This window comes from Macaca thibetana, chromosome 1 (assembly GCF_024542745.1).
Source record: "Macaca thibetana thibetana isolate TM-01 chromosome 1, ASM2454274v1, whole genome shotgun sequence".
NCBI classification, from domain to species: Eukaryota; Metazoa; Chordata; class Mammalia; order Primates; family Cercopithecidae; genus Macaca; species Macaca thibetana.
In genome coordinates, this window is record NC_065578.1 from 110,837,998 (window position 1) to 110,851,188 (window position 13,191).

At 44.2% G+C, this 13,191-nt stretch overlaps 1 protein-coding gene across 7 annotated transcripts in view; it reads right to left on the bottom strand.

The window, feature by feature from the left end:
- LOC126929886 (adenosine receptor A3) overlaps positions 1-13,191 on the bottom strand; it is an 80,036-nt gene that overhangs the window by 11,905 nt on the left and 54,940 nt on the right. The window contains exons 1-2 of one of the 7 annotated variants that reach the window (XM_050746559.1): positions 12,585-12,701; positions 4,549-5,678 (exon numbers count right to left, since the gene is read on the bottom strand). The exons of 1 other annotated variant lie outside the window; for it this stretch is intronic. In XM_050746559.1, the coding sequence (XP_050602516.1) occupies positions 5,072-5,593 (522 nt within the window). In that variant the 5' untranslated portion in view covers positions 5,594-5,678; positions 12,585-12,701 and the 3' untranslated portion in view covers positions 4,549-5,071. Of the gene's footprint in view, positions 1-4,548; positions 6,489-7,712; positions 8,545-12,584; positions 12,702-13,191 lie in introns of those variants that run through there. 5 more of the 7 variants (XM_050746557.1, XM_050746560.1, XM_050746556.1 and 2 more) reach the window with 5 other exon arrangements.

Sequence of the window (13,191 nt, forward strand, 5' to 3'; positions counted from 1 at the left end):
GACACATAGATGAATGGAATAGAACAGAGAACCCAGAAATAAAGCTACACATCTACAACCATCCAATCCCTGACAAAACTGACAAAACAAGCAGTGGGGAAAAGACTTCCTATTCAATAAATGGTGCTGGGATAACTGGCTAGCCATATGCAGAAGATTGAAACTGGATCCCTTCCTTACACCATATTCAAAAATCAACTCAGGCGGATTAAAGATTTCAATGTAAAACCCAAAACTATAAAAACCCTGGAAGGCAAACTAGCCAATACCATTCTGGACATAGGAATGGGCAAAGATTCCATGACAAAATGGCCAAAAGCAACCACAACAAAAGCAAAAATTGACAAATGGGATCCAATTAAACTGAAGAGCTTCTCTGCACAGCAAAATAAATTATGGGAAAAGTATTTACAAACTATTCATCTGACAAAGGTCTAATATCCAGCATCTATAAGGAACTTAAACAAATTTACAAGAAAAAAACAGCCCATTAAAAAGTAGACAAAGGACATGAACACTTTTCAAAAGAAGACATACATGTGGCCAAGAAGCATGTGAAAAAAAGTTCAATATCACTGATCATTAGAGAAATGCAAATCAAAACCAAAATGAGATACCATCTCACACCAGTCAGAATGGCTATTATGAAAACGTCAAAAAATAACAGATGCTGGTGAGGTTGCAGAGAAAAGAGAACACTTAGATATGCTGTTGGTGGGAGGGTAAATTAGTTCAACTAGTATACTAATTGAACCAATTACTAAATAAAATTAGTTCAATTCATGTATAACTAATTTGTGAAAAGCTGTATGGCAATTCCGCAAAGAGCTAAAAACAGAACTATCATTCAACCCAACAATCCCAATACTGGGTATATACCCAAAGAAATATAAATTGTTCTATCATAATGACACATACATGTGTATGTTCACAATAGCAAAGACATGGAATCAACATAAGTACCCATCAATGGCAGACCGGATTTTTTAAAAAGTGGTACATATACACCATGGACTACTATGCGACCATGAAAAAGAACAAGATCATGTCCTTTGCAGGAACATAGATGGAGCTGGAGGCCATTATCCTTAGTAAACTAATGCAGTAACAAAAAAACAAATATTGCATGTCATCCCTTATAAGTGGGAGCTAGATAATGATAAAACATGGAGACAAAGAGGGAAACAATAGACACAGGGGCTTACTTGAGGGTGGAGGGTGGGAGAAGGTAGAAGAGCAGAAAAAATAATTGTTGGGTACTAGGCTTAGAACCAGGGTGATGAAATAATCTATACAACAAACCTATGAAGTTACCTATATAACAAACCTGCACAGGTATCCCTGAACCTAAAATAAAAGTTTAAAACATAAAAAAAATTAAAAATTTTTAAAAAGAGATATTAAAAAATACCCAGGACTTGATTAGTAACTGAAAAACTCCCCTAATTTTTGTCCCCAGTTTCAATGTAGGATCAACCAAGAAAGCCAAATATGTGCCCCCAGTTAATCAAATAGGCTGCCCCATTTCTAGTTACCCTGCGTACAGCTTCCCCATGCCAACAGCCTCCAATCAAGGTACACCTAAAGCCTTTCCCTTTTTTCACTGATGAAAAAAATTAATTGAACAGCCATTAGTCGAAGATGGCTCTGGCGCCTTGGATTCCTACATAACAAACTGAAACCCAACTCAGTGCAAACAGTAAAACAAAACTTAAGCTTAACGAATCAGAAAACACCAACCTAACCTTGAACTAGGGACTTTCCACTTTAACCAATAAAATATATTTTCTTTGTCTTACTTTCACAAATATCTCATAAAAGTTTCCTCTCTTGTCCCCTTTGGTGGAGCACTGAACCACTTGCAGTCTGGTGCTGCCCAATTCATGAATCATTGAATGCTCAAATAAACTCATTAAAATTTGAATGTGCCTAAGTTTGTGTTTTTATGCTACTATAAATGTTTCCCACTCTTCTGCCTACCTTTGAGTCTCTGCCAAAATGCAGGTGACTACAGCTGACCCCCTTGCTATAGCAAGCTCAGAATAAATAGCCTTTGCTTCTTCTCATTAGGTGGGTCTCTACTTTTTTCCCCAGTTGACTTGATTTTAAAAATAAGGCAAATAAACCCACTTACTCAACATCCACCCTAGTTCCAGCTTATTCATATGGAGGAAAGGGAGGAAGCAAACCTCAGTCTTGTCTGGGTGGCCTTTTTAATCTTATTCCTTTAGAATAAAAGTCTGCAGTTATCCTTTACCATTTAGCTGAAAGAGAGCAAGCCAGAAGAGGGGCTCCTGGGAGAGTCCTGTGACACTAATCTCTAAACCTGAAACCAGAGTGGATCTTGTCACTTCTAACCAAGCTCCTCACCGTGATTCTTCATTCATCTTTTTTGAGTTTACTTTGAAATACATTTATTTTCACTGTAAGGACTCCTGGGCTTACGGAACACCTTAAGTCAGAAGATTCCCTTTAGACAAAAATAAAAAAACAACTCCCAGCAAGCTATCAGTGGACTTGCTAAGCAGCGGCAATCAGAAAAAGAAAAAAAGAGAGAGAGAGAGCGACAGAGAGGAGGAAGAGGAAGAGGGAAGAAAAGAAAAAAGTAAAAGCAGTTCTGAAACTCAGGAGCTAAGGATACCAAATGACTCAGGACAGAATGCTGTTTTGTCTTGAGGGAAGTGGTCCATTTAAATCAAGTTTTAAAAAACAGGGCAGTGTTAAGTGTTTCTATGGCAACGTAGTATACAACGTAGTGTATCTACATTAGAAGCTGTTTGTAAATTAAGAAGCATGGTGTGGGGATTACCAGGAGACTGAGGGCTGCAGGACCCTTCCTCTCATTTCTCCAATGGGGCAAAAGTTGTTCCAAGGTGAACAGTGTGCCTGAGACTCCTGAAGCCCTAGAATAAACCTAGGGCCTCATCCTGGAAGTGCCTTTTAAATACTACAAATTAGAAGAGAAACACCTAGAATTATTGATTCCTGGGCTGGCAGGAGGAGAAGCAAGGCTCCTTTGCTGAAATGAAACGTTAAGATAAATTTGGTTATCAGGTTCTGGCCTAAAATTAGGTTCAGGACAAAACTTCAGGACTGGCTAAGAATTAATTTCATTTTCAGATACGCTTACCCACTTTGATGCTGTTTAATTGAAATCTCCATCTTATTGCTCTTGTCTAGCTAAAATGTTGTCTTGAAAGTGAGAGTTCACAGCAGCAAATTTGGATAGATCAAATCAGAGATGACACCTTGAATCTCTAGAGCCACATTCAATGCTCAGAAGATGTGACTGGCACTCTATCCTGTCTCGTATCCTGATTAATTAGAGATCAGCAATAGTAGCTAAGGCAAAACTCTGGAAGTCCTCAAGTGTACAAAGCTGTAGTCTGTACCTATCTGTTAATCGTACGTAAGATGAGCTTGAAAGTTTGGGTTTTAATGTTACAAGTTCCTCTTTATGTCTGAGAATGGGTGGCAAGAAGCTTGGGTTCTGCAAGGCAAGGTTAAGCTTAAATCCTGGCTCTATTATTTGTTAATCATGAAACTATGGACAAGTTACTTAACTTCTCTGTGCCTCAGTTTTTTCTTCTGCAAAATGGAGATGATCACTATAGTGGTACCTACCTCACAGATTGTCAGGATCAAAGGAGGTAATGCATGCAAAGTACTTACTGCATAGAGAGTGCTCAACAGGCCAGGTGCAGTGGTTCACACCTGTAATCCCAACACTTTGGGAGGCCAAGGCAGGAGGATCACTTAAGGCCAGGAGTTCAAGACCAGCCTGAGCAACATAAAGAGACCCTGTCTTTACAAAAAAAAAATAATAATTAAAAAATTAGCTGGGCTTGATGGTATGCACCTGGTCCCAGACACTTGGGAGGCTAAGGTGGGAGGATCCCTTGAGCCAGAGATGTTGAGGCTGCAATGATCTGTAATCGAGTCACTACGCTCCAGCCTGGGTCACAGAGCAAGACCTTGTCTCAATAAAAGAAAGAAAGAAAGAAAGAAAGAAAAAGAAAGAAAGAAAGAAAGAAAGAAAGAAAGAAAGAAAGAAAGAAAGAAAGAAAGAAAGAAAGAAAGAAAGAAAGGAAGGAAGGAAGGAAGGAAGGAAGGAAGGAAGGAAGGAAGGAAGGAAGGAAGGAAGGAAGGAAGGAAGGAAGGAAGGAAGGAAAGAAAGAGAAAGAAAGAAAGAAAGAAAGAAAGAAAGAAAAAGAAAGAAAGAAAGAAAGAAAGAAAGAAAGAAAGAAAGAAAAGGGCTCAACAAATCATGGCTATCCATTGTCTCTTTTTGCCCTACCCCCACTACTCCTATGAGAATGAAACACCAGGAAAAATGAATAGGATTCTTTCTCTCACAATAGAGGAATGGTTCATAAATTTGACAAATGCTCTGATGAACCCAGGAATAAGGATCAGGGTGTTCTGGGGCTAAGAGTAACAAGGTGTGTATGCCACCACATGGCTCCAGGTAGCAAGCAGGTTGAGTGCCAAAGACAGCCAGCTGGGTATTTAAGCTCCAAGTTACCCCAGCAAAGAGCTACATGACAGTTAGCTATTATCTTTTATTTACTCAAAAACATCCACAGGTGAATTCAGCAGTTTAAGTCCCCCTTAAACTCAGTTCATTCCTTCTGTTCCCAACATCTCCTAGGCATCCTCCGAGAGCAGGTTCTCTGCTCAATTCCACAATGACATGGAACTGAGTCACCACCACACACATGTTCAGCCCAACTAGAGCCTTTGGTCAGTAAATCAACTAGGCACCCTTCAGGCTCCATGACTTATTCTTCTATTTGGGAAGGAGGAAAACAGACAATAGTATCAATAATATGTTGTCCTCAAGTCAGGCCTCCAAAACATTGAATACAGAAGAAGGCCAAGAGAAAAATGAAGTGGAGGAAGAGAGTAGTGGAGTGGGGGAGATAAAATTGGGGAACACGAGCGATGCTCCCACCTTGGTGGAAGTAATCAAGGATGTAAAAATCCCTTAGCCCAGGTATACAGGCCCTCAAGTGTTTGTTGATGGTGAATCTGAAGGTCAGTGAGACAGAGAGTCATCTCTGATGGATAACTACTCAGAATTCTTCTCAATGCTTGTGTCCAAAGAATCAGAGGGATGGCAGACCACACAGGCTTTGAGGATCAAAAGGTAGGTTTCCTTGAACTTCTTTATTTTATAGGCGTAGACGATAGGGTTCATCATGGAATTGGCATGGGACAGCAGGATGCCCATGTACAGCACAAGCTGTGGTACCTCACCATTAAAGTGGATGATGCAGTTGATGATGGATAAAGGCAGCCATGACAGAGCAAACAAGAAAAGAACCAGAAACAAGGACTTAGCTGTCTTGAACTCCCGTCCATAAAATGCACCTGTCTCTTTGGAGTTAGAGAAGTTCTGACTGAGTTTGTTCCGGATGATGTAAAAGATGTCAAGATAGATGGCACACATGACTACCAGGGGGATGAAAATCCAGGTGAAGAAGCTGAAGTATACCATGTAGTCCATTCTCATGACAGAAAGGAATTGGCATGAAAGGAAGGTGACATTTCTGTGGTACTCTGAGGTCAGTTTCATGTTCCAGCCAAACATGGGGGTCAGTCCCACCAGGAATGACACCAGCCAGCAAAGGCCCAGGGCCAGCCATATTCTTCTGTGAGTTGTGACCCTCTTGTATCTGTGTGAATGAAGAGAGCCAGTGAGTTCATAGCAGGAATTGCTAAAGGGTAAGGGAGATGGAGCTGGTAAAGGAGAGAGAGAGAGGTGAGATAAGGCATATAATCTCTTAATTCTCCAATCTTCTGCTAAGGGAGGGTGGCATTGGTATTCTATGGTGATTTCAGCTAAACTCCACTGGATATGAAGACAAGATGAGCAGACAACGATTGGAGAAAAATCCAGGAAACATCTATGGGGACTTTTCTAAAGAAGAACACTCTTGAATGGATAAGGAAGATGTTGCCTAGAGTCAAGTGCTTACGTGCCCCACTCAGGGCTCCACTTCCTGAGAGCTATACAACAGTTATCTATCTTTTTCTTTCTTTTTTTTCTTTTTTTTTAACTCAAAAACATCCACAGGTGAATTCAGCAGTTTAAGTCCCCCTTAAACTCAGTTTACTCCTTCTGTTCCCAATAAGGCGTAAGCCCAAGAATTATTCGATTCCTGGGAGCTAAGATTCATCTAAGTCTCCGAGGATTGTCTGCCTGGTGAGAAATGATATTCTCAAAGCAAGCTTGCCTGCTGCTCTTGGCACTATTCTGTTTTGGCTGTTGTGCAGATTCTCATAAATTATACTATGCCTCCCCAACACTTCCCCTCTACCTGTGCCTGCTCCTGCTTCTCTATCTGCATGGGCATCCATACTTGGTATTTGAGTTAAATGAATCAATGAAGTTACAAAATTGTGTTGAAGTGTTTCAGAGACCTGAAAAGACTCATCCAGTAAGAGTCTTCATTTCTCCTTAAACTGTCCTTCCGGACAACAGCCTGTACAGACCACAAAAAGGAAACAAATACAGTTAAGTATCAGTAGATTTTTATCTCAATTACATCTCACAACAAACAGGAGATATTTTATTATAACCTCCATTTTATTGATGGCAATTGTGGAAATAATAGTAATGACAGCCACTATTTATTGAGCACAGACTGTGTGACTGGTATGTTTCTAAGAGCTTTACATATGTTAACGCATTCCATCTTATGAGGATACTGCAATTATCCCCATGTTATAGATTAAAAGTGAAACACAAACAAGTAACTTTTATAAGTTGGAAGTGGTGGGGCTAAAACTAAAAAAAGGTAAGTCTGAGTTCCGAGCATCGTCACCACCGTGATACAGAGTGGAAACCAAAGGAGACAAAGTTAAACAACTTGTTCAAGATCAGATCTCACATCTGGGATTTGAACCCAGACTGTCTACATCTAAAGCTTGTTTGTAGCTCCCTCACTCTGCTCTTTCCTCCAGAGAAGTGAAGAGAAACATGAGACCAATGCAATTTAGGTCGCCCGGGGAAATAGATTTCTCCATTTGGCAGTCCGTTCTCTTCATATAGTCACATGTAATGAAAAATATTTTTAGGAAAAAAGCTCTCACATCTCAGGAGGAGAAGGAGGAAAAAATATATATATATACACACACACACAGGATACATATATTTAATATAATAAATATATATAGGAATATATATATATATATATATATATATATATATTCCAAGAATCCCTTTCTCAACATTGAAGTGGGCACAGAATAGGAAGCAAAGATAAAATAATAACCTACATTTGCAAAACAATAGAGCCATCGGTTTATCTCCTCTTATTCTTATCTGCCTGCTTCTCCTAAAATAATACGTCTTATCTTAGTAGGCTTTTATCATTTCTAAAACTGAAGAGAATTTTTTACTAATTAAAGATGCATCAAGATTTCATCATTTCTAGCCAAGGATTAGTAATTATAGCTGGAGGGATTGAGCACCCACCCCTATCAGTGGGGAGAGGACTGGAGCATTCCTCTGATTCTAGCTCCTGAATCCCAGCTCATTGTTGCTAACCCCCTCACAGACCATATCACAAAAAGACACTTACTGCCCTCTTTCAACATCAAGGGCCAATTTGGATTCATTTTTTACTCAAAAAGTCTGGGCTCTGGGCTTTGTAGTCTCATTTCCCAGGTGTCTCAATTGCTGCCCACCCCACCCTGCAGGCTACCTGACGGTAAGCTTGACCCGCAAGTATCGGTCCACAGCGATGGCCAGCAAGGACATGATGGAGGCGTGGGTAAAGATCAGCAGTAGGCAGGCCATAAAAAGGCAGCTGTAGAAGTGGATTGTGATGCCCAGACTGACGACAACGGCCAAAGGCATGACCAGCACCCCAACAGCAATGTCAGCCAGGGCTAGAGAGACAATGAAATAGAAGGTGGTGGTCTGCAGGCTGGGGTTCAGCTTGACCACCCAGATGACCAGCACGTTGCCCACTATGGCGCAGAGTCCAATGAAAATCTCCATGGTGATGTAGGTAACATCGGTCAATGACGGAGCAGTGCTGTTGTTGGGCATCTTGCCTTCCCAGGGGAACCTCCACAGGGACAGGTGAGCCAGCAAGATCCGTCTGTAGGGCCAGTGGGCCTAGCTCTTGCCAGACGTCTTCCCAGAGGTCCATGTGCAGTGACAGTCTAAAATTCCCAACTCGCTCATTCCTACTCTTTTCTGGTGGGGTGATCTCTTAGAAAGGGCTCATCACAGGTGGATCACTTCCAGCCCCTTTAGGCGCCGCACATCCTCAGGTTCCCAGAACCCTGGAGGACAGTTCTATATGGACTGAATCTGAAAGTGCTGCTGCTCTTAGTTCCCCAAACCGATGCCCTCAAGGCCTCTGCCTGCAGCTTTTTGGCTTTCTGAGTTCCATCGAGATAAGCAACCCTCTTCAGGCTTGTTTCAGGAAGTGAGATGGGCCAAGAGGAAGTACAGAGCCAGGAACTCTCAGCAGAAAGATGGAAAGAGCAGAGGAGGAGTCACGAGTGGCACAGAGAAGGCTCAAAGCAAGATTGGGTGTCAGAATTCATTCATCCAGGGACCAGATGACAGTGCAGAATCAGGTGGGAGAGGAGCTGGAAGCACTGACTATGCAATCTTTCTGCCAGCTTAGCAAAAAGATCTCATGACAAGCAGGCAAAGGGGAGAAGAGGAACAAAAGAGACTTTGGTGGCAGCCTCCTAACCTTAGCCAGAACTATTCCTGCTAAGTTCTTGCTTCACTGAGCACAGCCGATACCCAGCCTTTGCAGCAAGGATCCTTGATCAAAGGGATAAGCAAAGATTCCCTGGTCAGAAGGGCAAAATCTCAGCACCTCTGCAAAGCATCACACCTGCTTAGCCTCCACCTCTGTTTCTCAGCTCACACCGCAGCAAAATCACACTGGCCCTGACACTGGCAGCCGGCCAATGTCCAACCTATGTGAGGAACGACAGAAGAGCAGAATGACCAGACATACAGAAGGAAGGGAAAAGAACGTATGCAACAGAATCAAATGGCATGTGCTCCTGCCCACACTCCCCACGCCTCAGCCCCATCCCCGCAGAAACAGGCAACTGCCTGGGAATCAGCCCCCTCTCCCTGAAGCTGCTTACCTAGTCACCAACTTCTGGGAACGAGACACTTGCACACCATTGTTATTTGGGGAGTCCATCTGGTTCAGGTGCTTCTCAGCACCACCCAAAAGGATTATTTTAACCAGGCATGTTAGAGAGGCAACAAGAAGGAACACTTGGACCGAAGCCCACACAGTAGCTTGAGAGCTTTATTATTTTTACCTTAAGCATCTAAATATGTACAGCCCAAAACAAAATTCAGCAGTAACAACAATAGTGTTCTGGTGTTTACTAACAAACACTTCGGAGTGGGGCATAAGGGAGAGGCCTCTGCCTGGGGCCCATCAGGGTCCTCTTGTTAGTTCCTCTGCTTTGGCATCATTCATTGATTCCAATCCCTACCACCACCGCTGTATCCCAGTTTGATCCAAGTCTTACCAAATCCCATATTCGTCCCTGCCAGACTTGTCATTTCTCCCGGAGCAAACTCCCCAGACATTAAAAAGGGGCAGTCCTCTCCAACTGAATTTCCATCATTCTAGTATATTCCAACATCAGTTCTGCCCACATCCCTGCACTGCTGGAACTTGAAAAGCTTCATCAGCCTCCAATGCGTCCTCTCACAAATGCTTCTACTGTAATTGCTTTCTTTATCTGTGCTTCAGAGAAGGAAGTTACTGAGAGAAATTTCTAAGAGGCTGCATGCTACCAAAAAAAAAAAAAAAAAAAAAAAAAAAAAAACCCAAAAACCTTTCTCACTATATAGCACTCTTTGAACCTTGGTTAAACACTGCAAAAACCCTCCCTCCCCTACTCCAGTATATAGGTGAGTTCTTTTGTAATCAGTCCATCTCAGCTGGGTCAGAGAAACCAAGGAAAGGGGTCTGTGTCCAAACCCAGCATGCTGTACGCAAGATAACACATGAAAGAATAACCCACTAGAGAGAAGAAAGGCAGGAGACACACTTAGGGTCACCAACCTAGCCACCTCTGCCCACCTGGGAATTCTATCCTCAGGATTCTCTGCACATACCATGGGGGGTTTCTTTTCTGTGAACAAGGGAAGCCCTTCCTTCATGTTCTCTGAATAGACAAGGTCCATCACTGCTGGGGTTGGGGTTGCAGGTGATTTGAGAACAGAGAGGAAGGACTTTCACAGTCACTTAACATTTTGACCTGGAACCCGGCCCTAGATTGAAAACCAAAAGGCAATCTGGGAAAGGGGACAGAGAGGCTGGGGCAGAAGACCACCTCATTTGCCCATTCCTACCGCTGCACCCACAGCCCATGGCGCACAGCCACTCTTGGTCATGCACCTCATCACATCTCAAGTAGGTGATGCTGCAGCCTCCTACTCCGCGCCTCAGGCAACCAGAGGAACCATGCCAGAGCTCAACACCCAGGATGACCCCTGCCGCTTCCAAACCATTTAGTCTGTGCATTGCCTCAGGATCAAGTCCAGACTCTTTAGAGTGGCTTACACCCTTCTGATGGGTCTCCCGGTCTCTGCAGTCTCCTGACACCTGGGTCCGCTTTGCTGAGCAATTCGTGGCTCAGAGTCATTCTCTTTCACTTCCTCTCCGCTGTGCACACACTCTTTGCCCGGTTTGCAGGGCCCTTCTGCCCCAAGTCCGCCTAGAAAACAAATACTTTTCCTCCAAGACTGTTCCCCAACAGGACCTTGAAGAAAACTTCCCAGTCTTCACTTCTCCTCCGGGACGGCATTGTGCTGGGTGTATATGACTTCCCCACTTAGCCTGTGAGTTCCTGGAGGGCAGGGACCACCACTTTCCATTGCTGCATTTCTCGCCCCTACTATGATGCCTGGCAGATCATAGGTGCTCAGTACATTTTTCATGAATGAATAGGAAAGCACTTCAGTGAATCAGGTGGCATAAACTAGGCATTGGGTATATAAGGAAACAATAAATCAGCGAGGACTCTTAAGTGCTCTCCATCATACCAACTACTCAGTGTTAAGCAGCTTACATTCACAGACTCATTCAATGCTCTCGAATGAAATAGATACTACCATTATGCTGAGCAACTTGAGGCTCAGCGGGGTTAAATAACTTGCCCAAAGTTGTAAGCTAGGCAGTGGCAAAGCCAGCATTCAGACCTAGGCTTCTGCTTCGGAGCCCAGGTTCTGAATGGCAGCCCTCAGTAAGTAAATGAGCAAATAAACTACACAAACCTTTCAAAAGTACAAGGAGTCCCTGGGTTTGATGTTGCCATGCTATCAAAATTAGTAGAGATCAGTATTCTCAGATCTAAAAAAGAAAGCAGCCACCAAGACTATGGGCACAAAGCTCAAGTATCACGTAGATCTGGCAACTGCTCTGAGCTAGGAAGAGATGGCAGGACCAGATGACTGCATGAGCAGACCGCTGGTAAGGCTGGGGCCCCAAGGTGAGCTCTGGGCCAGAAAGGAAAACATTTTTATTGGCTCAAGGTGCAATTTTTTCTAAAAAAAAAAAAAAAAATATATATATATATATATATGTTAACTGTGGTTAACTGTGGTTCAGGAGAATTTCCCACCTAAAAGAAAGGCCATGGCTGTTTTCAATTCTGCTAGAAGAGGCTGGGTGTGGTGGCTCAGCCTGTAACCTTAGCACTGTGGGAGGCTGAGATGAGAGGATTGCTTGAGGCCAGGAGTTCAAGACCAACCTGGCCAACATAGTGAGACCCCCATCTCTATTTTTTTTAATTAAAAATAAATTTTAAAATTCTACTAAAAGAACCTGAACTCCATCAGGGAAGCAAAGATCTAGGAGAAACCATTGGCTTAAATCACAGGAAGAGTGACTGGAGGGGAAAGGCCTCACCTGTCCCAAGCCCTGGCCTGGGGCCCACTTGGGTCTGATGCAACTGGGCACAGCTCAACCACAAGACTGCAACCTTGCCCTTGGGGTTCCGCGTAACAATCTGAGAGGCTGGCAGGAGAGACGATTCATCTGATCCTTTGCAGCTTCTCAGAAAAGCCTAGAAAACCCCAGCTGCCAGCCTACGAAAACAGCAAGATGCAGTGCTAGCAGGAGCCCAGGGAAAAGGCCTCTGGAGCCCTAGAGCTGGTCCCCGGGCAGCTGAGACCGGATGTCAGGCAGGCGAAAGGTGGGGCTTCTGCCCAAGGCTCTCTCCCACCCCACGGCGGCCTGCAGAGTTGCGCAAAATTAGGTTGCTCACTTCCTCTTGGCCCCATCACCACTTCCCCAAAGCCTTGTATTTTTATAGAGCTTCATGTTTGCTAGCCGACAGCAGAGGCTTAGAAAAGACAAGTGTTCAGGGTCAGCCCTGAAGGTGCGGCTCCCTAGGCCCCTCCCCCACCACTCTTCCGGGTCTGCCACTCCATCAAGCCCCAGGGGTCTGGCCGGGCTTTCCCGCGCCCAGGGGCTGGTCTGGAGCCGCTCTCCACAGGGGCCTTCTAACCAGGGCCCAGCCACTGAGGCCAATCCAAGCAGCCCAAGACTCACAGGCTGTAGTCTGAGTACCTGGAATTTCACTCCGTGCCAGTGTTGGTGGGAGGGAGGGTGAGGCCTGGAAAGGGAGGTCAAGGTTCCTTCACTCTGAGCAACAGGAAATCCTGCCCAACGACGGGGAAATGCTCTGGGCGCTCAGCCTCACCCACCAGACCCCCCACCCACACCGAGTGTGTCAGGAGGTCTCCAGGCCCTGGGGGAAAGATAAGGATTCAGCTAACTGAATTCAAGGCACTCAGAAAGTGAGGAAGCGTTTCAACTGCCGGAGTCTTAGCACGGTAGCATCAGCTTCAAGCGTCTGAAAGAATGACTCCTGCGTCCCAGCTGAGGCGCTATGCTCAACGGTGGCCACCAGAGGGCAGCACGTTCCTGCTGTCATTCGGGACCCAGGCTGCTGCTGAGAAAGAGAACGGGAAGAACTTGAAATGTTCCTTTGAAACTGCTTAACCAGCAACCTCAGATGGTGCAGAAAATGAAAGAAGTGAGAATTAAGGGAAGGCAAAGGGGACAACAATAGGTAGCCAACTGCCTAAAGTCAATCCAATCCCACAGAATATTCCTGGGCAGTACCAAATTCAGTCCTGCTGACTCCAGAAGGTTGAGAAGCAACTTTGCCTTT